The sequence below is a fragment of the Syngnathoides biaculeatus genome, chromosome 5, assembly GCF_019802595.1.
Source record: "Syngnathoides biaculeatus isolate LvHL_M chromosome 5, ASM1980259v1, whole genome shotgun sequence".
NCBI lineage: Eukaryota > Metazoa > Chordata > Actinopteri > Syngnathiformes > Syngnathidae > Syngnathoides > Syngnathoides biaculeatus.
In genome coordinates this window covers 15,254,602-15,279,703 of record NC_084644.1, presented here as the reverse complement: position 1 = coordinate 15,279,703, position 25,102 = coordinate 15,254,602, and the positions used below count along the sequence as shown (strand labels likewise).

Genomic DNA, 25,102 nt, shown 5'->3' with positions numbered 1-25,102 from the left:
TTTAGGTATGTCTCGATGAGCTTGGCACACCTGCCATTTCCTCCCATTCTTTTCTGTAGATCCTTTCACGTTTAGCCAGGTTGGAAAGGCAGTGTGGGTGGACAGCCATTTCTAGGTCTTTCCAAAGACATTCGATTGGCTTCAAGTCTGGGCTCTGGCTGGACCACTCAACATTTGCAGGCCGCTCCTGAAGCTGCTCCTTGGCTGTGTGCTTTAGGTCATTGTCGTGTTGGCAGGTGAATCGATGCCCCGGCCCGAGATCCAGAGCACTCTGGAGAAGGTTTTCTTGAAGAATTTCTCTATAGGCGACGTCACATCCGTTTTGATTTTTTTCTGGCCGCCATATTGGGAGGTCTCATTTCGCTGGTTACATTAGATTACATAAGACGCTTTTTGACTTCTGAGATGATGGTGCACACGTGTTGTATTAGTGGCTGCTATAACAAGTTCAGAAAAGAAGGGAACAGACGGTTTTTCCGATTTCCGAAAATAATTACGCACCAAGGACCCCAAACAAAAGAAATGTCAAGCAATCGGCAAGCGAAGTGGCTCAGTAATATCTCGCGTGCAGATCTCACTCATCCCATAGTTTCAAGTCGTGTGTGCAGCGATCACTTCATAAGTGGGAAGTTTAAGCCTAGTATTGCACTTTGACCATATCCTCGTACTGCTATTTTTACATGTATGTGTTGTTTGCTGTGTTTTATATGACAAGACTAACGGTGTTTGATAGGTCTACATGTACATCCACAACCAACTCGGCCGCCGATCGAAATCGGCCACCAGTGACAGGCTTTTCATCTACAGTTTAGAATACAAACGTATGAATGTGTGTTGTGCGTTTGCGGTCTGTAAACGTCCAATTATTTCTAAGGAGGAAATATACCGTATATATATTAAAAACAACAAGTATGCATGTAGCACCTACCAGAGCATCATTCATGCTAGCCCTAATACAACAGTAGCGGCTTTCTATATGCTGACATTTGAGTAAGGCAAATGTAAATAAATAGAAAGCCGCTACTGTTGTATTAGGGCTAGTATTACTATTAGGGCTACATTCACATTATAATTTGTTAGTACTGAGTAATTTTCACCTTGTACATTTTAATTATGGTCACATTACTTAAAGCTCCTTCAAATAAATTTAAAAGATGGTGTTATATTTATTTTTCATAGATCTTTTTCCCTAATCCGTCCGATTTGTTGGACCTGAAAAGGCCATAATGGCTAAGCAGAAATAACAATAACAACAACAGTGAGTTACGCACTCTGTCCCAGGTGATTACAAGTTACTTACTTGGGCAACAGTTAAAACCTTTTCTTCAGACAACGTTTTGCAGGGGACACTCTGAATCCACCCGCTTACAAAGTAATTGGAAGCCTCCAAGGACTTGTAGGCCTTCATCTGTTGGTTAGTAAGGCTGTTGGTTGTAAGCACCAAGTAGTTCAGAATGTCGGGGTATTCCACTCTCGGCCAACATTTTTTAGTCGTAAAATTAGCCTTTGATAGACTATACGGGTCCAGATCCTCACATAAACGGATTTTCTGTAGTAGGGTTTCAGATCAGCTGACAGATCCTCGAAATACTTGGAAAACGCCATGGAAACTGCAGATACAATGATTGCGATGCTGGTATGTAGACAAACTTTAAGAACTGTTTACAACCTCCCAAAATGGCCGACACACAAAAAATTCTTACCCACAATGCACTTGCTCTGAAGTTGTGCAAGTGACCTATATTTGGCAGCAGTCATCTTACCCACTATCCGGACTAGTTGTCCAGTTCCTCCAGCAGAAAAAAAACAGCTCCACAGCATGATGCTGCCACGCCTATGCTTTACAGTAGGGATTTTGTAAGCCAGGAGCTAAGCACTGCCTATTCTTCTCCAGGTATGACACTTGCAATTCAGGAAAAAAAGTATTTTTTTTCCCCTTCTTTTTTTCTTCCCCCCCATCAGACCGAAGAATTTTTATTCTACCAGGTATGACAAGCCTTAAGGTGCCTTTTGGCATACTCCAAGCGGGCTGCCATGTGCCTTTTAGTGAGACATGGCTTCTGTCTGGCCACCAAATCATTCAGGCCTGATTAGTGGAATGCATTGGCAATGGTTGCCTATCTTAATGGTTCACCGATTCACCTTAGTGACCATGAGAATCTTGCTCACCTCCTCCCAAGGCCCTTCTTCCCTGGTTACTCAGCTTTGTCGAGAAGAATCAGGTGTGTCTGATTGCAAATTAAGTTCTATTAACTGAATTTACCACAGGGATTTCATTCAAGTTGGAAAAGCATCTCAAGGATATCACATGCATGTGATTTTAAGTTTGAGTGCCATACCAAAGGATGTGTAAACTTATGTAGCCGTTTTACATTTTTTATAAATGTACACATGTCTGAAAATGTTAATTTTTCACGAGATTTTGAATTTTTATAAAAAAAATTATACTCAGATCAGTTTTAGAATAAGTGTAAAATAAAATCATGCAGTAGATTGAATACTAGTTTTCTAGTTGCACTGTAATTACGTCACATCTTGTCAAACTATCATACACACCATGCCAAGTTTTCCATGAAAAAAATTTTTTTCAGACCACTAGCACACAGAGTCCTTCATAAAATATAAGACCTAGCTATTTGAGGGACATAACACAAAAATGGACAAGCAAATTGCCATTGCATAGAAGAAAGTATTTACACGCCGTCTTAACTTATCAACAGACAAGCTATCCGTTTAATATACACAATGCACATCAGTGTCCCGGTGTGACACCCATTATCAAGTTTAAAGGTCAAGTGTCATGAAATGGATGATTTTTAGTTATTGTTATTAATGGAAAAACGGCACCCGGTATGGACCCATACGTTTTTTCACCACAAAACATGATTTTGACGTATTATGGCCTTTTGGAACTCCTGCCATGAAAATCCTCTCGAGGGATTTGTTTTCGAGAAGAAGCAGGAAGTGACGTATGGGGCAGGAGCGGCCTCAAGTGGACTCGTTTGTTTCTATTAGTTTTATCTGCCGGAAGGGAGCAAGTTGTTCCTTCGTGTTAGCCAAAATGCCGCCTTGTTGCATTGCTGGATATTGCTCAAATACTCTGGAGGGTGGATTTACCCTTCATAAGTTTCCAAGAGATCCAGTCCGTCATGAAAAATGGATTGCAGAGGTGCAAAGGACGAGAGCTTCGTGGGTTCCAAACAACAGGTAGGTGTCTATACAGCTACTAAATAAAATAAATCTTTTGGGGCGGACCTCGTAATCAGTCTCTCATAACGTAACAAAAGATCCACGTACGTATGACAGGGGTGCTAGATGTGTCGATGTGCATGTTGGAAGGCTGCAGCGTCGGACTCGCGGACTGCTATGAACAATGCTGCCGGCAATGGTGGACTCAGCCGCGTGTGACGACAACAGCGTAAAGCAGCCCGGATCGGCGCCGTGACAAGCCACCTCGGCGGAAAGAATGAGCCATCAAGCCCAAGGCACTGCGTCCGCCGGTCATGGTTTCGGCGAAGGCTGCCACGTCGAGCTCGCGTACAGCGGTGGCTATAAACAATGCTACCAGCAATGGCGCACTCAGCCGCGTGCGACGACATCGCCGTAAGGGGGTGGCTCGTCGCAACACTAGGTCGCGATGGCTCATGTCCGCCGTGGAAGTGGATCAGACGGGAAGGCGGTTTGGCTGTGATCCACAGATCATCTAAATATGACTCGAAACAATAGGGTAATATTGCCCCGATAACTTGACTCAGTTGTGAGATTTCTTCGAAAAGAGCTTCCGTCTCAGAAGCGGTGTGTTCGTCTCCCACAGTAGGGGCCACAGCGTATTTTCAATGGCAAATGTCCAGGGTGACATCACGGACAGGAGATGCAGCCAATATGGCGACCACTTGGATGTCGAACGGCACTTCCGCAACGCTCTGCATGGATGACGTGTTTTCCGCTCATATTAGACATTGAAGTGAATAATGGTGTATTTTTCATAATATCTATTTTGTAATGTTTATAAGGATGACACTTGACCATGTGTGTGACTCTGTGTGGCCACGCATTTATTTTTTTCAAGTGATTACAAATATCTGTGCCATACATATCCACACCATTGTCAAAAAAGAAGATTATGATTCAAGACATACAGGGTGCCGTAACATATTGGAGGTTTTATGGAAGTAATGAACCATACACACCAACCACATGCGACTTAAACCAAAAAAATCTGCATCTCAGCCAATAAACACTGATTTCGCGGAACACTGTTGAGTCAACATGCCAAACAGAGAAGTGAGGGGGGGGGAATCTGTTTTTGTCAAATTAAAGTGCCACTGTCATGAAAAGGATGATTTTTAATATCTTATTAATGAAAAAAATGGCACCCGGTATGGTATGTAATCGAGCGATAGGAATGGCACTTTAACACGTCACATCCGCGCACGTAGGTCATGTGACTCGCGAAAATGGCGGCACACCTGAAAATTCATAATTGTTGATAAAAATCTTCTCAAAACAATATCAAATGAGAGGATTTAACATGACATTATCAAGATAGAGAACATATTACATGACCTATTGGATACACTGTTAATGCAAACCACCGGAATTTCCCTTCCGGTGCAGCAAACTTACTGCAGAAGTTCAGTAAGGATCTCTGAATGATCCATTATTGACTGATGATAAATAAATTCGACCTGTGTATAATCAAGTCTCCGTATAAGTACACCTGCTCTGTGATAGTGTCAGGGTTCTGTTTAAAGTGCATCATGAAGACCAATAAACACACCAGGCAGGTCTGAGATACTGTAAACCCTAACCCCAGTTTAAACCTGGATTTAGATACAAAAAGATTTCCCAAGCTTTAAATATCTCAAGGAGTACTGTGCCAGCGATCATAATGAATTGGATGGCGTATCAGACCACTGTAAATCTACCAAGGCCTGGCCGTCACTCAAAACTTTCACCTCGTACATGAAGACTGATCATAGAGTCAAGAGGCCCATGATCACTCTGGATGAATGGGAGAGATCTACAACTGAGGTGGGAGAGTCTGTCCATAGGACAACAAATACACTACATAAATCTGGGCTTTATGGAAGAGTGGCAAGAAGAAAGATATGCATAAAAAAAAAAAAATCTCATTTAAAGTTCAGTTCTGAGAATTGCGGTTCAAATCCCGGCCATGCCCATGTCGAGTTTGCATGTTCTTGTCGTGGCTGCGTGAGTTATCTCCAGGGACTCAGGTTTCCTCTCACATCCCAAAAACATGGTTTTATTGGAGACTATAAATCGCCCCTAAGTGTGATTGTGAGCGTGACTGTTGTTTTTCGATGTACCCTGGGATTGGCTGGCAACTAAATGGTGTACCCCACCTCTGGCAAGATGATAGCTGGGAAAGGCTCCAGCACTACCATGACCGTTGTGAGGATAAGTGGTATGGAAAATGGATGTATGGGTATATATTTAGTCATAGTTGCCATTCGTTGTCATACCAAAATAGCTCCAACTACCGGAGACAAATTCCTTGTCTTGTAACATATTTAGCCAATAAAGGTGATTCTGGGATGAAATGATGATGAATTATACAGCCCTAAAGTGTCAATGTTGTAATGCAGCCCTATGAAGGCACAAACCAGTGCAATCTCTAGGCCGGTTTCAAACCCGGTCAATGTTGTGAACTAAGGTTTTGGAGCAAAAAAAAAAAAAAAAATTAAGGTAAAATAACTTTTAATTGCCAACTAATTTGCAAATATATTCTTTACATTATGTGAAATAAGTCTTTTTTTCCTAGTCAGATGGACAGGAAGCATACGATAAGCGATAAAATGACAACACAGATAGATTGCTTTTTTTTTGCATTTTTTGGTTCAATACAGGCGAATAATTAAAGCTTTAATTCTGGAAATACCAGGAGGGTTCAAACAGACCCACTAGTTTATTACAAAGCAAGTTTTAACCCAGTCTCTTTTTTTCTGTTTGAATGTTGTGTTCTGTAACAGTTAACTGACTTCACCAATGCAAAATACTATCGTTTAAGTACATACATTTTTTTGATGATGCATGCCGTGTTATCCTCACTCTCGATGTCAAGAGTGTAGAGGCTCCTGCCTACTGTTTTGTCCCCCCCATATAAGTAAGTCTGTCCAAATCGCTCCTTTCATATTTTAATGTTTCCGATCCATCACCTACAGACCAAGGTTCTCTTTCAAGTATCCTTAACAACGATTCGTCGGTGAGCAGACGCATCGTCGAGGCTAAAACTGAATGAGGTACAGGGATATTACGTAGCTAATTGCAGCGCCGCATATTACTTTAAAGAAAAAAAAAGAAAGAAAGAAACGCAACATTGGCAGTGATAAACACAATGTTAACAACTATAGGACGGACAAATTGGATCAAATCCCATCTTGTCAACGATTATATGAGTCGAGTTTAAATGCTAGTTTAACTCCCTGACTTGCTTATTTTGCTAACGTTAACAAGTCACCTTACCTGTGTCTGTCATGTTTCGACCTTTCTGACTTCAAACAGATATGGTCAATCCGCACGTAAAAGAAAACAAAATCAGGTGATTTTTTAAAATAAACTTTAACAATTAAATCATAGATCTGCACGCTGTTTAGCATGGACGAGTGATACAACATCTATCGCGACTCGTGTGCTTCCTTGCGGATAGGTGGCAATTTGCAATTATGGCAGTAAGAAAAACCAGCGCCGTCTCTGGATTGGAGTTAAATGACAAAAAACGAAAACGAGCACTAAAAGTGTAGAACGTTTCTAGAAGTTTGACTTCGAATTTGCGAAAATATCAATCCCTTTTCGTTGCCGCTTATCGTCACTGGAGTGCTTTAGTCTAACGCAGCTGTAATCGGGCAGGAGGTGGGAACTGGATACCAGCTAATCACAGAGGACATATAAACCAACCAATTTGCACTCACATTCACGCATACGTGAAATTTAGAGTCTTCAATTAAAACTACCGTGCATGTTTCTGGGATGTGGGAGGAAACCGGAGTGCCCGGAAAAGACCTACGTAGGCAAAGGAACAACATGCAAACACGTTCTAACCGATCGCCCACTGTGCCTTGCTCCAAAATCATCAAGCGAGCAAATTCAATATGAAGGGCAAAGAGGCTCATACAAACGTTAATTTTGATCTAAGTAAAAACAATTCAACACCTACTATTATTCTACTGTAAAAATCATAAAACATATATCTGACACAAAAGACAAAAAAAAAAAAAAAACAGTTTAAACTAGATATAGTTAGGCTCACCTCAACACACGGTTAGGGCTCTGGTACCAGTCCTCTTCAGAGGGGTTTGACAATGGACCTTTCCGACTTGTCAATCACTCGTACAATAATATCAAATCAGATAGCCGCATTGTCTTAACCCCTGGTTTGATGTGCCCCTCTTGTCGTCATGTCCCACAAGCAATGCTAGTTATCGGTCACGTGCGTTTGCAAAAGTTAATATTACGAACAAATTGGTCCTTAGATGCGCTTGTGAAACGTGCAGTTCCGATGAAAAATATCCTGCTAGGTTACAAGGTGTCTACGATGGATTGAGGCTCGCGGAAAAGCGCGCGTACAACTAAGTGTGGACAATATCAACAAACACAAGGCTGTATGTTCGAAGGTAAGTGAGGGAAAAGTATGTTCTCTGAGTTTGACTTCATTATTATCAGTGCTTTACACATTGCAGGAGAACAACTTTCACTTTGTTAGTGTATCACTGACCTGCTGAATGAAGTGTGTAATGTTTTATGCCAAAGAGTGGGGGTAGTGATACGTAAATGTGCCATGTCATGGAAGAGAAATGTCTATTTGCCTATTTGTATCACATCAAACTTTTAATGCAGCCCTATGGGGGCACAAACCAGTGCAATCTGTAGGCCGGTCCCAAGCCCGGATAAATGCAGAGGGTTGCGTCAGGAAGGGCATCCGGCGTAAAAACTGTGCCAAACAAATATGAGCGTTCATCTAAAGAATCCCATACCGGATCGGTCGTGGCCCGGGTTAACAACGCCCGCCCCCGGCACTGCTAACCTGCAGGGCGTCGGTGGAAATTCAGCTACTGTGGGTCGAAGACAAAGAAGAGAGGAGGAAACCGGATCCAGCGCAGTCAGAAGAAAAAAAGGAATGCACAGAGCCTACAACTGAGTGTAGGGACTTTGAATGTTGGTACTATGACAGGAAAAGCTCAGGAGTTGGTTGACATGATGATTAGGAGAAAGGTTGATATTCTGTGCATCCAAGAGAGCAGGTGGAAAGGTAGTAAGGCTAGAAGTTTGGGAGCAGGGTTTAAATTATTCTACCACGGAGTAGATGGGAAGAGAAATGGAGTAGGGGTTATTTTAAAGGAAGAGCTGGCTAAGAATGTCTTGGAGGTGAAAAGAGTATCAGATCGAGTGATGAGACTAAAATTTGAAATTGAGGGTGTTATGTATAATGTGGTTAGCGGCTATGCACCACAGGTAGGATGTGACCTAGAGTTGAAAGAGAAATTCTGGAAGGAACTAGATGAAGTAGTTCTGAGCATCCCAGACAGCGAGAGAGTTGTGATTGGTGCAGATTGTAATGGACATATTGGTAAAGGAAACAGGGGCGATGAAGAAGTGATGGGTAAGTACGGCATCCAGGAAAGGAACTTTGAAGGGCAGATGGTGGTGGACTTTGCAAAAAGGATGGAGATGGCTGTAGTGAACACTTATTTCCAAAAGAGGGAGGAACATATAGTGACCTACAAGAGCGGCGGTAGAACCACGCAGGTAGATTATATTTTGTGCAGACGGTGTAATCTGAAGGAGGTTACTGACTGTAAAGTAGTGGTAGGGGAGAGTGTAGCTCGACAGCATAGGATGGTAGTATGTAGGATGATTCTGGTGGTGGGTAGGAAGATTAAGAAGACAAAGGTAGAGCAGAGAACCATGTGGTGGAAGCTGAGAAAGGAAGAATGTTGTGCGGACTTCCGGAAAGAGGTGAGACAGGCTCTCGATGGACAACCGAAGCTCCTGGAAGACTGGACGACGACAGCCAAGATGATCAGAGAGACAGGCAGGAGAGTACTTGGTGTGTCATCTGGTAGGAAAGGGGAGAAGGAGACATGGTGGTGGAACCCCATAATACAGGGAGTCATACAAGGAAAGAGATTAGCGAAGAAGAAGTGGGATACTGAGAGGACTGAGGAGAGGCGAAAGGAGTACATCGAGATGCGACGTAGGGCAAAGGTAGAGATGGCAAAGGCTAAACAAGAGGCATATGAAAACATGTACACCAGGTTGGACACGAAAGAAGGAGAAAAGGATCTCTACAGGTTGGCCAGACAGAGGGATAGAGATGGGAAGGATGTGCAGCAGGTTAGGCTGATTAAGGATAGAGATGGAAATGTGTTGACTGGTGCCGGTAGTGTGCTAAATAGATGGAAAGAATACTTTGAGAAGTTGATGAATGAAGAAAATGAGAGAGAAGGAAGAGTTGAAGAGGCAAGAGTGAAGGACCAGGAAGTGCCAATGATTACTAAGGGGGAAGTCAGAAAGACATTACAAAGGATGAAAAATGGGAAGGCAGTTGGTCCTGATGACATACCGGTAGAGGTATGGAAGCAATTTGGAGAGATGGCTGTGGAGTTTTTGACCAACTTATTCAACAGAATACTAGCGGGCGAAAAGATGCCTGAAGAATGGAGGAAAAGTGTTCTAGTTCCCATTATTAAGAACAAAGGGGATGTTCAGAGCTGTGGGAACTATAGAGGAATAAAGTTGATGAGCCACACAATGAAGTTATGGGAAAGAGTAGTGGAGGCTAGACTCAGGTCAGAAGTAAGTATCTGCGAGCAACAGTATGGTTTCATGCCTAGAAAGAGTACCACAGATGCATTATTTGCCTTGAGGATGCTCGTGGAAAAGTACAGAGAAGGTCAGAAGGAGCTACATTGTGTCTTTGTGGATCTAGAGAAAGCCTATGACAGAGTACCAAGAGAGGAACTGTGGTACTGCATGCGTAAGTCTGGTGTGGCAGAGAAGTATGTTAAAATAGTACAGGACATGTATGATGGCAGCAGAACAATGGTGAGGTGTGCCTTAGGTGTGACAGAGGAATTTAAGGTGGAGGTGGGACTGCATCAGGGATCAGCTCTGAGCCCCTTCCTGTTTGCAGTGGTAATGGATAGGCTGACAGATGAGGTTAGACTGGAATCCCCTTGGACCATGATGTTCGCAGATGATATTGTCATATGCAGTGAAAGCAGGGAGCATGCAGAGGAACAATTGGAAAGATGGAGACATGCACTGGAAAGGAGAGGAATGAAGATTAGCAGAAGTAAAACAGAATATATGTGCGTGAATGAGAAAAGTAGAGGGGGAAGAGTGAGGCTACAGGGAGAAGAGATAGCGAGGGTGGATGACTTCAAATACTTGGGGTCAACAATACAGAGCAATGGAGAGTGTGGTCAGGAAGTGAAGAAACGGGTCCAAGCAGGTTGGAACAGCTGGCGAAAGGTGTCTGGTGTGTTATGTGACAGAAGAGTGTCTGCTAGGATGAAGGGCAAAGTTTACAAAACAGTGGTGAGGCCGGCCATGATGTACGGATTAGAGACAGTGGCACTGAAGAAACAACAGGAATCTGAACTGGAGGTGGCAGAAATGAAGATGTTGAGGTTCTCGCTCGGAGTGACCAGGTTGGATAGGATTAGAAATGAGCTCATTAGAGGGACAGCCAAAGCTGGATGTTTTGGAGACAAGATTCGAGAGAGCAGACTTCGATGGTTTGGACATGTTCAGAGGCGAGAGAGTGAGAGTATATTGGTAGAAGGATGCTGAGGATGGAGCTCCCAGGCAAAAGAGCGAGAGGAAGACCAAAGAGAAGGTTTATGGATGTGGTGAGGGAAGACATGAGGGCAGTTGGGGTTAGAGAGGAAGATGCAGGAGAATAGGCTAAGATGGCAAAAGATGACACGCTGTGGCGACCCCTAACGGGACAAGCCAAAAGGAAAAGAAGAAGAAGAAGTATCACATCAAACTTTTAAAACAGGGCACTGGGTTCCATTACAAGCCAAGTCAAATGAATACACCCACTCACTTAGAAAGACTACAATGATATTACTCGTGATCTTTCCAAGTAAAAAGTACTCACTCTGCTTTACATGTGCAGTACGATTCCACTATTTTATCCTGTTGGATTTCAATATGAAGAGTTTGTTTTCAAAACGAGACATAGGCATTTTTTTCAGATTTACGAAACTCACGGCAAAATTATCCAGCTCCGAATGGATAATTTTGGCGCGAGTTTCGTAAATCTGAAAAAAATGCCTATGTCTTGTTTTGAAAACAAACTCTTCATATGAAGTTTGTGAGGCGTCAAACCTTTTTGCATCACTTGCCAATGTTTCGATGTATCTCTGCTCCGTCCAAAATCTTAATTCCGTGTATATATCCTTGCGTGAAATAGTTGAGACCTCTCTGTAGAACTCTCTTAGACAAGTCTGACGCATTTGGCAAAAACATACCCCAATATTATCTGGAGTATGCGATAGAGAATCCAGTTTAAACCCGTTCTGTTCAGTCACCATTTTGGATGATTGTGGGAGACGGCAACTATTGCTAAGGGGGACAGAGCTGAAGATCACCAGTCAGAAAGGTCCATTTTCCACTCTGGAGGTGCCTATAATGAGAAGCGCTGGGCGGCTACTGTAAGATCGTGGTCATCCCGGTTGAAAAGAGGGTAGCCTCCCTCTACCTTCAAGTGGGAGGGCAGGTCTTGACTGTTGTTTGTGCCAATGCACCAAACAGTAGTTCAGATTACCAACCCTTTTTGGAGTCCTTGGAGGGAGTGCTGGAGAGCACTCCTGCTGGGGACTCCATCGTACTGCTGTGGAACTTCAACGCTCATGTGGACATTGACAATAAGACCTGGAAGGGTGTGATTGACAAGAACGCCCCCCTATCAGAACCCAAGTGGTGTTCTTTTATTGGACTTCTGTGCTCAACATTGATTGTTCAAAGCAAACATCATGTTCAAACATAAGAGGGTCCCTACGTGCATTAAACACCAGGACAACCTAGTTCACCGTTCAATGATTGTCTTTGTGATCAGGTCATCGGACTTGCTGCCGCATGTCTTGGACACTCATGTAAAAGAGAGGGGTGAAACTGTCCACTGATCACCAACTAGTGGTGGGTGGGCTCCAATGGTGGGGGAAGATACAGATTCAACATGGCAGGCCCAAACCTATTGCGAACATCTGCTGGAAACGTCTGGCAGAATCCTCTGTCAGAAGGAGTTTCAACTCCCTCATCCGGCAATACTTCATCCACGTGCCGAGGGAGCCGGGGGACATTGAGTCTGAGTGGAACATGTCCCGCGCCTCTCTTATTGAGGCAGCTGACCGGAACTGTGGGTGTAAAGTAGTTGGTGCCGATCGTGATGGCAATCCCTGAACCCGTTGGTGGACACCACCGGTGACGGATGCCGTCAACCTGAAGAAAAAGTCCTATTGGGCATTTTTGGCCCGTAGGACTCCAGAAGCAGCTGATGGGTACCGGCTGGCCAAGCCGGCTGGCCAAGCGGAATGCAGCTTCAGTGTTCGGTGAAAGAAAAATTGACGACATCCTGATTTTTTTCCCCGGACGAAAAATCCCATGTCAGGTACGTTTGTGTGGCGTTTCAACAGCTATTGAGTCATGACCTGTATGGCAAGGTTGAAAAGTGTGAATCCTCTCCCCATATGGTGGACGGGGGTCCTGTCTACTCAGTACGCTGGCTCTTGTCGTCCCGTCGTCGGGGTAGAAGGTTGAGTACCTGGTGGGTGGGAAGGCTACGGTCCTGACCCCTCCCTCATTAGGGACATCCATTCCGTTGCGTGGGGGTGGACTATCATGGGTGTGTCTGTCCCCAATGCGGTGCGCACCTGCTCCAATGAGCAGATGTGTGACCGGCATCTCGTCTTAGTGATGACTGCCACGTATATATTGCCACGCGTGCGATCTGATCTTTGCCAGATCGTTGGACTTCATGTCATGTTCCCACAACCCTTCGTCTACGTCCTTTCTCCTCCCTGTCCCGGTGTGACCACACATGCCAGTCCGCCTCCCCGCCCTACACATTGAGCACCCCTGACTTAAGTACTTTATTAAGTTATTATGACGCGGATCTTGTTTTACGTTCTGAGTGAAGGACTCTATTACGTCCTATTCCTATAAGGAGGAGGATGTCTGTCGACAGAGCTTTTTATTAACACTGCTGCTTTCGGACAAGTACCCAAGTATACGGACACCACACTGCCTTCCGTCTTTTCCAGACCATTGGCTAGAAATAACATTCGTCTATTTGGAACATTCATTCGACTATGGTGATATACGTCGTTTGGCAAGTTAGCTCGTGTTGCATGCTACTAAACTGTCATTGTACTTCTACTTTGTTATCGTTTTGTGTTGTATTGTATTGTGTGTGATTAAATTGTCTTAAACACAATACAACTGCTTTGTTATGTTTTGCTGGTTTGACCGAGGGGATTTATTCTACATTCACACGTAACATATGCTATAAACTGTGAGACAAATTGCCCCCCCCCCCACGCTATTTTTTTAATAGCTCTATACACAGCTACCTGTCATTTGGAACCCACAAAGACCTTATCCTTTGCACCTGTGCAATCAATTTTTCAGGACAAATCAGGTCTTCTGGAAACATGTGAATTGTGAATCCATCCTCCAAAGTATTCGAGCTAAATCCAGCAACACGAGCCGGCATTTTGGATAACACCCAGAGAAAACAGGTAATATCTTGCCTGTACAAGAGTTAAAAACACTCGACTCTGCAGCTTTAGGTGACTGCAAGATATGTCACTTCCGGCTTCTTCTTCAACTCAAAACAGTCAACAGATTTTTCATGGCGGGAGATGAAAAAAATCGATATACGGCAACATTCTGACGTGCTGTGAACAAACGGATGATTTTATTCCTGCTGATATTTTTTGGTTAACAACAACCTAAATTTGATGTTTTAGGTATCAGTGGCACTTTAAGGAAATGGTTATTTCTGAACATTTTTGTATATTTTTTATATTAGAGATACTTCCCGAAAATCATTTTCCATCTAAGCCTATCCTGCATCTTCCTCTCTAACACCCACTACCCTCATGTCTTCCCTCACAACATCAATAAACCTTCTCTTTGGTCTTCCTACCTCTCCTCCCTGGAAGTTCCATACTCAGCATCCTTCTACCAATATAACCCACCCCTCCCATTCACGCACATATATTCTGTTTTACTACGGCTAATCTTCATTCCTCTCCTTTCCAGTGCATGCCTCCATCTTTCTAATTTTTCCTCCACCTTCTCCCTGCTTTCACTGCAGATTACAATGTTATCTGCAAACATCATGGTCCAAGGGTATTCCAGTCTAACCTCATCTCTCAGCCTATGACCACAGCAAACAGGAAGGGGCTCTGAGTTGATCCCTGATGCCGTCCCACCTCCACCTGAAATTCTTCTGTCACACCTAAGGCACACCTCACCATTGTTCTGCTGCCATCATACATGTCCTGTACTATTCTAACATATTTCTCCACCACACCAGACCTACGCATGCAGTACCACAGTTCCGCTCTTGGTACTCTGTCATAGGCTTTCTGTAGATCCACAAAGACACAATGTACCACCTTCTGACCTCTGTACTTTTGCACTCTCATCCTTAAGACAAATAATGCATCTGTGGTACTCTTTCTAGGCATGAAACCATACTTTTGCTCGCAGATACTTCTGTCGTCAGTCTAGACTCCACTACTCTTTCTCATAACTTCATTGTGTGGCTCATCAACTTTATTCCTCTGTATTTTCGACAGCTCTGCAAGTCACCTTTGTTCTTAAAAATGGGAATTTGCACACTTTTCCTCCATTTTAGGCATCTAGGCCTGCGAGTATTCTCTTGAAGAAATTGGTCAAAAACTCCACTTCCAGCTCTCCAAATTGCTTCCATACCTCCACAGGTATATCATCAGGACCAACTGGCTTTGCATTTTCTTTTTCTTTTTTCTTCTTTAGTGACTTTCTAACTTTCCCCTTACTAATCATTGCCACTTCCCGGTCCTTCACACTTGCCTCTTCTATTCTTCCGTCTCTCATTTTCTTCATTCATCAACTGCTTGAAGTATTCTTTCTATCTATTTAGCACACTACTGGCACCAGTCAACACATTTCCATTTATCCTTAATCACCCTTACCTGTTGCACATCCTTCCCATCTTTATCCTTCTATCCGGTCAACCTGTAGAGATCCTTTTCTCCTTCTTCCGTGTCCAACCTGGTGTACATGTTGTCATATGCCTCTTGTTTAGCCTTCGCCACCTCTACTTTTGCCCTATGTCACATCTCAAATGTATTCCTCTCCTCAGTCCTTTCACTGTCCCACTTCTTCTTTGCTAATCTCTTTACTTGTATGACAGATGACACACAATTATACGTCACCAGTAGTGTCTCCAGATGACTGTAGTTCAATTGAGGTGATGTGCCACTGTCTAAAACGGATAAATAACTGGATGAGCCAAAAAAAATTCCTCAACTAAACCACAACAAAACTGTGACAATTGTTTTTGGCAATACAGAAAATAAACATTTAAACAGTTTACATATCCCTGGACTCACAATCTTTAAAAGCCAAAGAACAAGTCCAAATCTTTGGTGTTCTGATAGATTCCGACCTGACTTTCAATCATCATATCAAATCAATCACAAACACTGCTTTTTACCATCTGAAGAACATTTTCTTACAGTAAAGGCTTGTATGTGTCAAGCAGACCAGGAAAAGCTCATCTATGCTCAGCAGTCAGCTTTAGAATAGATGTTTAAATTCTGCTACTGGTCTATTAATCACAAAAGGGTTTACGTCCTTCATACATGAAAGAAATGCTCACGTAATACAAACCCAGTAGAGGTCTGGGTTCGACACACTCAGGTTAAATAGTGGAGAGCAGAGTCCAAGGCCAACATGGTGAAGCAGAATTTAGCTATTATGCTGCACACAAATGGAATAAGTTGCCAACAGAGGTGATGTCAGACCCAAGTGTGAAATGTGCCTATCGCAAGGCACATACAGACAAACAACACTCACACTCACAATCATTCCTAAGGCCAATTGAGAGTCTCCAATGAATGGATATTTTTGGGATGTGGGAGGGAAAAACTGCCCGAAAAAAGCCCATCCAAACACAGGGAGAATATGTAAACTCCACAGCTCCACTAAGGAGCTGGGTTTTTAACCTCGGTCCTCAGAACTGTGAGGCAGACGCTCTAACCACTTGCCCTACTGTGCCGCCTGTGATTGAAGAATAATTATTGAGAGGAGCGCGTGACGTTACACAAAGAAAACGAGAGAAACAACTCGTAAATCAAGCCTCGCCTTCTTCTTTTCCTTCATACGGCGGTTCACAAACGGCTATACAGATACACATACAGATTCTGCACACAAGTGTGATAGGTAACATGAAAATAGGAAACTGTCAATGACGAATTCGTCTTTGGGTTAAAATATATTGTACTATGTGGCTTCTCGGTCTTCCTCTGACTCCAGAAAGATCTCGCGCCAATATCAATGGTTTCTCCGTCGATATGCATGTAAATACCATTGAAATACCCCTCGCTGAAATACTTGAAGCCCTGCTGTCTGCTTTTCAACGATATTTCACTATTCGCTAAGAATGTGAGTGAGAAATCAGCTGGTAAATCGGACAATTTCGCTCTAGTCTTTTCTTCCTGCGCCGCCATTTTTGCTAATTGTTTGTCTGAGGTTAGCACACGTGGGGTGACGTAACTTCAGGAGGCGTGGTTAAGTGCCCTGTACGGAGTGGTCAATTACAGTCAAATGAACAACAGCTGTGAGAGAGCTGTCAGAGGTGGTCCCGCCCAGAGCAGTGACCTGGCCACGCCCCTCATGGCAGTGGCCAGGCCATGCCCATGACAAGAAGAAAAACTGTCCAAGATTTAACTTTGTGCATATTTGGGAGACACCCCCGTCTTGGTGGGATCACAAAAATGATTCTGAAAAATGCAATTACAGCATATTACAGAACCCATTTAATTTTGGTAAGGACCTGGATAAAGGTGAATATACAAGATTTGTTTCCCCAATATTCAATATGAAATAAATGGAATAGTAGCCTGCTAACTAACAAACAAACAAAAAACAAATATGACCCACCATGATATTTTGTTCACTAAGGGTTGAGGTTACATCCTGTAGATCAAATGTAATAGAAACTACGACTTTTGCACATACTGTGTTTAGTGGATATTACAACCCCTTATATAACTTCCATTGTGACATGGCTTTAATTTATTATTAGAGATTTTTATTATTTATATTAAAATATAGAAGTGATATATTTGGCTTTAACTGAATACAATGAGGGGGCACGGTGGAACAACTGGTTAGAGTGTAAGCCTTACAGTTCTGAGGACTGAGATTCACATCCCAGCCCTGCCTGTGTGGAATTTTCATGTTCTCCCTGTGCCTGCGTGGGTGCATGCATTAATTGGAGACTCTAAATTGTCTCTAGTTGTGACTGTGAGTGCAAATGTTTTTTTGTTTGTATCTGCTTTGCGATTGGCTGGAAACCACCTCAGGGTGTGCCCCGCCTCCTGCCTGAAGACAGCTGGGAGAGGCTCCAGTGCTCCCCCCGGCCATTGTGAGGATGAGTGGCTCAGAAAATGGATAGATGGATGGATAAATAAAATTAATCACTGATGGTGCAGTGGTGCACTCGCCTGACTTGAGTGCAGGCAGCGTGGCTTCAATTCCCTCTCACTGATGGTGTGAATGTGAGGGTAAAAAGGGTTGTCTGTTTTCATGTCTGTTTCAGCACATGTAGTCTGTCCGGAGTCAGCTAGGATGGGCTTAATAAGCGGTGGTGAGAATAGATGGATGAATACAGTACCCTACAATGATGAACAATCATAGGAAATAGTCTTTTATAGTCTTTGGTTGCCCTGCGATTGGCTGGCAACCAGTTCAGGGTGTACCCTGCCTCCTGCCCACTGACAGCTGGGATACGCTGTGGGGCTCCTGCAACCCTTGTGAGGATAAGCGTCTCAGAAAATGGATGGAAGGATAGTCTTTGATGTCAATATTCTTCTCATCATCAACATAGACTTCTTCTTGTTTTCCTTTTGGCTTGTCCCGTTAGGGGTCGCCACTGCGTGTCATCTTTTTCCATCTTAGCCTAACTCCTTCATCTTACCCTCTAACCCCAACTGCTCTCATGTCTTCCCTCACAACATCCATCAACGTTTTCTTTGGTCTTCCTCTCGCTCTTTTGCCGGGCAGCTCCATCCTCTGCACCCTTCTTTCAATATACTCACTCTCTCGCCTCTGGATATGTCCAAACCATCGAAGTGTTCTCTCTCGAACTTCATCTCCAAAACATCCAGCTTTGCCTGTCCCTCTTATGAGCTCATTTCTTATCTTATCCAACCTGCTCACTCCTAGAGAGAACCTTAACATCTTCATTTCTGCCCCCTCTTTCATGAGCAAGGCTTGGCCACTACCAGGGGGGGTGTGGACGGGCCCCTCCTCTGCCTCCACAATGCTGGGATGTGACAGAACGAACTAGCCATCCATGGATCCAGCGGACTCAAAGGTGATTGACATGAAACCTCTAGCCCAGTGGCCTAAAGAATTCATTGCCCTTCAGACGCATCAGGCTGAAGAATTTGCTGCCTACTGCCACCATTTCGAGGAGCAATGGGAGCGGAGAATAAGCAACTGGTTTGTGCCCCCATAGGGCTGCATTTCATCAAATATGAGCATTCATCTGAGATGGCATGCTGTGGCGACCCCTAATGGGACAAGCCGGAAGAAAGAAAGAGAGACATAGTTATAGTGTTTAACATCATTATGTATGATTTGTGTCTGCAGATTCTGGGTTGGTACACAATCATCATCGCAGGTACATTTGGGCTCATTGGAGCCTGCTACACGAACTGCCATTCCAAAGTTAGCTTTCTCCAGCTCACATTCTGGAAACGTTATGTGGAGAAAGAAAATGAACACTTTGATGCCTACACTTTGGAGTATGCATCCAAACTGGCTGAAAGAAACCTACAAAGTTTTTTTGAGAACAAGGTTCCCGATCCATTCCGTTTCCCCAACCACAAGGCTTGGGAGGAGATCTCAGCACTCTACAGTTTCTCAAGGAGCGAACAATATTACAGTACCTTGCAACGTTATGTGGAAAGAGCAGACAGGGACTTTGCTCGTGAGAAGAGCCCTGTCATGGACTTGGAGCATGGAAATGAAATGAAATAGATATTTCTTGGGTTTGAATGAAACAGCAGACTAGGGAGACTGTTACAGAATCATCGGAAGGCTCAACCACTCTGTTTCACTGCCTTTTTACTTTTAACGCTTTTAACGCCCATACAAAGTCCATACATTGCATCTGCACATACATATGTAAATAACATAGAATACTTAATACGTTGCAAACAATATTTATTTACTATATGACTGACTTCTTCTTGTTCTTCTTTTCCTTTCGGCTTGTCCCGTTAGGGGTCGCCACAGCGTTTCATCTTTTGCCATCTTAGCCTATCTCCTGCATCTTCCATCTCTAACCCCAACTGCCCTCATGTCTTCCCTCACCACATCCATAAACCTTCTCTTTGGTCTTCCTCTCGCCCTTTTGCCTGGCAGCTCCATCCTCAGCACCCTACCACCATTATACTCACTTTCCCGCCTCTGAACATGTCCAAACCATCGAAGTCTGCTCTCTCGAACCTTGTCAGCAAAACATCCAACTTTGGCTCTCCCTCTAATGAACTCATTTCTAATCCTATCCAACCTGCTCACTCCGAGCTAGAACCTCAATATCTTCATTTATGCCACCTCCAGTTCTTTTTCCTGTTGTTTCTTCAGTGCCACCATCTCTAATCCGGACATCATGGCCGGCCTCACCACTGTTTTGTAAACTTTGCCCTTCATCCTAGCAGAGACTCTTCTGTCACATAACACACCAGACACCTTTCGCCAGCTGTTCCAACCTGCTTGGACGCGTTTTTTCACTTCCTTACCACACTCACCATTGCTCTGGATTGCTGACCCTAAATATTTGAAGACGTCCACCCTCGCTATATCTTCTCCCTGGAGCTTCACTCTTCTTTCTTCGCCCCTCTCATTCACGCAAACATATTCTGTTCTACTTCGGCTAATCTTCATTACCCTCCTTTCCAGAGCATGTCTCCATCTTTATAATTGTTCCTCTGCATGCTACCTGCTTTCACTGCATATCACGATACTGACAATACCATGGTTATGGTATATGAATTGACAACTTTCAGTTTTCTATGTGTTTGAATCCAATATTTTGATCTTCATCAATACGTTTGAGTGTTGAAAAAAACTACCTTGTATACGGAAGCGTATTACTGCAACACCAAAAAAAAAGGTCGCGTTTCACGTAATTATGTGAATTGTTACACATAATTATGTGAAACGATCCATGTTATTATGTGAAATGATCCACGTTATTATGTGAATCACTCAGATCGTTCCAAGGTGGCATACAGAAAGACAGGTTGAAATGGACTCTCATTGAATGTTGCACAAAACATGGATTTGGTGAGCTTTTTACAGGGTTGTGGTGTACCTGAAGATTGCCTCTTACGCATGCAGCAAGAACATGTAAGTTTATTCTTGGCATTATATAGTTTTGTGCTCTTTTATTCTAGCTAGCCAACACATGTTAACAAAAGACCAGGGAAATTCCGGATGCGAGCTCGCCAACACATGTTAACACAAGTAAAACCAGGGAAACTCTGGTGAGAAATTATTTGCTTGATGTTTGCAAATTCATGCTGCATTAGGAATCCTCGAGTCCAGAGAATGGTTTTCCAACTGGTGGGCGGGCCAAGAATCAAAAGTGGGTTGCGGACTCGCAGTCAGCTACAGTGAATGGAGTCTGCAAGGAATGGCAGTAAGACGCTTCCGTATTTGCATATGGAAAATGAACACACCATTTTTAACATGGCAGTACGGTAGTTTCAAAATGCAATAATCAATTTGTTAAATGCATTTGCTAAATGGCCTGCTTAATAGCTAAAGAGGCTCTACCAATGAATTGTTACAGCACTGTTACAACTCACATTTGCATTCAAATCAAGTTTGATTGTGTTCTATTTCTACAGTGAGAGAATGGTAGGATATGGGTAACATTGTTTGTTTTTACATCAATAAAAAAGGTGTATAACACTAGGATTTTCCTGGATTAGAGGAAATATATATGCATTTTGTAGGGATTTGCGAGTTTGGACCCTACACGTGTTCACGAGTCGAGGTAGATATGACTAATGATTAGAAAAAGTTAACAGCAAATGGATTTATTACAAAGGAATGTGCAATACAGACGTCCGGGTCTTATCTCGGTATCTGCCCCAGACGAGACGTCTGTCTTCTGGCAGGATAGCCAAAGAAGAAGACAAAAGCTGCCCGGTAACACAAGGTTTTTATATGTATGGATCCATGGCAAAAGTGGCTGCACCCCCCCCCCCCCCCCCCAATCAATGGCTGGGTTTGTGATGTGGCGGTATCCATTGTAAGCAACCTATGTCTCCACACTGCTAAGGTTAGTGTAATTTAAATATGTACCGCGTGATTACTGTCAGCATTGTGTCAAATTATGTTGATTATATCAAAAAAAGAGGTGTAGATTATTATTTTAGTTTTTGTTACCGAGAGTGAGAGAGAGAGGTTCGACCGGGACGAGTCCCAAGTGGAGCCCGCACCTCTTTCTCCACTTCCATAACTACATTTTTAACTCTACTCACGAAACAGCTCCATGCTTCACAGTAGGGATGGTGTTCTTGGGATGGAACTCATCATTCATCTTCCTCCAAACATGGTGAGTGGAATTAATACCAAAAAGTTCCATTTTGGTCTCATCTGACCACAAAACTTTCTCTCATGACTCCTATGTATCATCCAAATGGTCATTGGCAACCTTAAGACGGGCCTTGAAATGTGCTGGTTTAAGCAGGGGAACCTCCCGTGCCATGCATGATTTCAATACAACGAATTCTTAGTGTATTACCAACAGTCACCTTGGAAACGGTGGTCCCAGCTTTTTTCAGGTCATTGACCAAGTCCTGTCGTGTAGTCCTGGGCTGATTCCTCACCTTTCTAAGGATCATTGAGACCCCACGAGGTGATACCTGTATCTTGCATGGGGCTCCACTCCGATTGAGATTGATTGTCAGGTTTAGTTTCTTCAATTTTCTAATGATTGCTCCAACAGTGGACCTTTTTTCACCAAGATGCTTGGCAATTTCTCTGTAGCTCTTTCCAGCCGTGTGGAGTTGTACAATTTTGTCTTTGGTGTATTTGGACAACTCTTTGGTCTTGGCCATGTTACAAGTTTGAGTCTTACTGATTGTATGGGATGGACAGGTGGCAGCTAACTAACTAACTAGCTGAGCTAACGACCTCACACAGGTGCATCTGATTCAGGATAATACATGGAGTGGAGGTGGACTTTTAAAGGTGGACTAACAGGTCTTTGAGTGTCAGAATTCTAGCTGATAGACAGGTGTTCAAATACATATTTGCAGCTGTATCACACAAATAAATCGTTAAAAAAATCCTACATTGTGATTTCTGGATTTTTCTTTTCAGATGATCTCTCACAAAGGACATGCACCTACGATGAAAATATCAGACCCCTCCATGATTTCTAAGTGGGAGAACTTGCAATATAGCAGGGTGTTCAAATACTTATTTTCTTCACTGTATTGCTAAGTAGGTGTGAAATTCTAAAAGGTATACAATACTTACCAAGAACAAAATGCTCCGAGCAAACTCGGACCTAAGGGAATGACTTGGCTGCTAGATTGGTTCTGGTAATACGAGACAGCCACAGTTGTCGCCGTTTGGTTGATAACTGCTCCGTTTTCTCGCACTGGTTCTTGATCACAGCTGGCAGTCAAAAGAATGACGCTTTACAACTCCCACCCATTCATACGCCTTTCTGAAGTTATTCTTGCTTGATTATTGTTTGTTTACTCAAATTCACCCCACCAAAATGGTGATCGCATTCTTTACTAGAAGGTGTGTTAGGTCAGTCGAAAACACTCTATCGTTTACCATGCTTTTTAACCTGACCGGATGTCAGAGCCTGTTGACTATGGCGGAACAACTGATCTAAAAAAAAAAAAAAAAAAAGACTGGATGCTCTTTGGCCACCAAAACTGAAGTCGCCGAAAGCAGATATCCGCCATTTTGATACTTCCAAAACAACCTTCCGGACCTGTGTAGCAACAGCGATCAAAGGTCTAATCCAGAGGAAATGTATTTGATTTGTCTATCATACAAATTATGCTAAAACGTCATTACAAATATTTTAAAAATTCTAAACACAACAGAAATGAAATAAATTAGCATAAAAGTCAGTCTCATGATTTTGTTCGAAAACTCTCTTAGATTCGGCAAGTTCCGGTTCTCTACGGAATCTAACATCACGTCCAGGCAACATTTAGCTAGAGAGTGAAAAAGCTAGTAAAGATGGTGAGGAAGTGTGTTGCATACAGCGATTCTGCGACAAAGGCCGACGGAGTCAGCTCAAATGAATGGCCGAAAAACGAACAGATAAGTAAGATATGGACCAGGTTTGTGAAGACAAAGCGGGCGCATTGGAGATACAAGTCAAAGTCGACAGTATTATGTTCCAAGCATTTCACGGAGGACTGCTTTGAAAACCCCGTACAGCGTTCACTTCGCTTCGGTAGCAAGTAAGTACGTCCGTGTTCGATTACGTCCGTGTTCAATTGTATTGACACGTATCTACCTCATTTTAAATGTCAATACAATATGATGTTTAGGAGGTGACGACATTTGGACACTGTATAACGTTAATGTACTGTTGACGTTTGTCATGCTCCTGGCTTCCAGCCCGGACTGGCCGTGGCTGTGCGGGTTCCCGCGCAGCGGCGCTGATTGGGAGGCGCACACCTGCGCCTCATACTGGCTGATTGACCCAGGTGTATATAGAACCATGGGGACGACTGGTCCGGGGCGAGATTGTTGCAACTCATGCCCCGTTCCTGCACTCCCGTATCTCTGATCGTCAACCCGTGTGTACCGACCCCCGCCTGTTCTCCGACCGACCCCGTAAGCCTGGCTCCATTGACACTCCTGCCTTCCCTGATTGATCTCCCGTGTATCGACTCCTGCCTGCCCGCGGACCTGTTCTCTACGCCCGACGTCCTGACTACCGATGCTGCACCTGACTGCCTGCCCGATCCCCGACTTTGGAACAATAAACGTTTTTCCTGAATTACCTCTGCGTCTCCCGACTCCTCCATTTGGGTCCTACCTCCGTATCGATGGGTCATGACAGAACGATCTGGCCAAAACAGGACCGAGCAGGAAAGACCCGGCGTCCCCGGGACCGACGCAAGGTAGACCAACTGCCGTAGGCCCAAGATTGTCCGATCCGGATAGGCTCCATGACGTCCTCCGCTCCCGTGTCACACGCTCCGCTGGCGAGCTATGAATATGTCCCGACCACGACCCGTCCAGCACCTCATATTGTTTTGGACTCTTATTTTTCAGACTATGAGGAGGACCTTGATTTATATGACCGGCTGCATGACTACGACTCTGATTATTTCGACTATGAATCTCTTCTCCCGATCTTTAATCCCAGTCAGTTTGTTTCACCTTCCCCCGTTTCCAGCTCCCAAGTGTCTTCGCCCAGTAGGTCTGAGCCCACCAATCCGTTTGTGGGAACCCGCTTGGCCATCTACATCCTATCCGCGTTCCGGCCAGAGGAGACGCCCAGGCCAAGCGCTCCTTTGTGCCTCCCGCTGCGCGTCAACAAAGACACCGTCCTTGTCCACCCACTCCTCACCAGCAGCGGTCAAACCAGCAGACCCCCGGCCGGTGGCAAAGCTTCCAGTCCAGAGGGAGGAGGGGTCACCAAATTATGAGGTGTTCTGCCGCGAAATGCGGGTGGAGATAGAGCGACAGAGCGCCGAACTGGCGGCCCTCACGACCCAGGTTCGGCAGGGACGTATAGTTTATGTCAGGGCCACTCGAACAGCTTAACAAAAATTTGACGTAGTCA

General features: G+C 43.9%; 2 protein-coding genes across 9 annotated transcripts in view; one reads left to right on the top strand and one right to left on the bottom strand.

Annotated features, from left to right (window-relative positions):
- cnot10 (CCR4-NOT transcription complex, subunit 10) overlaps nt 1-25,102 on the bottom strand; it is a 65,318-nt gene that overhangs the window by 38,637 nt on the left and 1,579 nt on the right. For 2 of the 8 annotated variants that reach the window (XM_061819408.1, XM_061819409.1), the window contains exon 1: nt 6,487-6,829. In XM_061819408.1, the coding sequence (XP_061675392.1) occupies nt 6,487-6,499 (13 nt within the window). In that variant the 5' untranslated portion in view covers nt 6,500-6,829. Of the gene's footprint in view, nt 1-6,486; nt 6,835-6,974; nt 7,092-7,270; nt 7,537-22,812; nt 22,954-25,102 lie in introns of those variants that run through there. The other 6 variants (XM_061819413.1, XM_061819412.1, XM_061819410.1 and 3 more) reach the window with 6 other exon arrangements.
- LOC133500338 (calcium homeostasis modulator protein 5-like) lies at nt 18,883-19,293 on the top strand. Its single transcript, XM_061818894.1, has one exon. The coding sequence runs from the start codon at nt 18,883-18,885 to the stop codon at nt 19,291-19,293; it is 411 nt and encodes a 136-aa protein (XP_061674878.1).

What these genes read in the sequence shown, in the direction of transcription:
- LOC133500338 (XM_061818894.1), top strand. Translation starts at nt 18,883, where the DNA reads ATGTATGATTTGTGTCTGCAGATTCTGGGTTGGTACACAATCATCATC.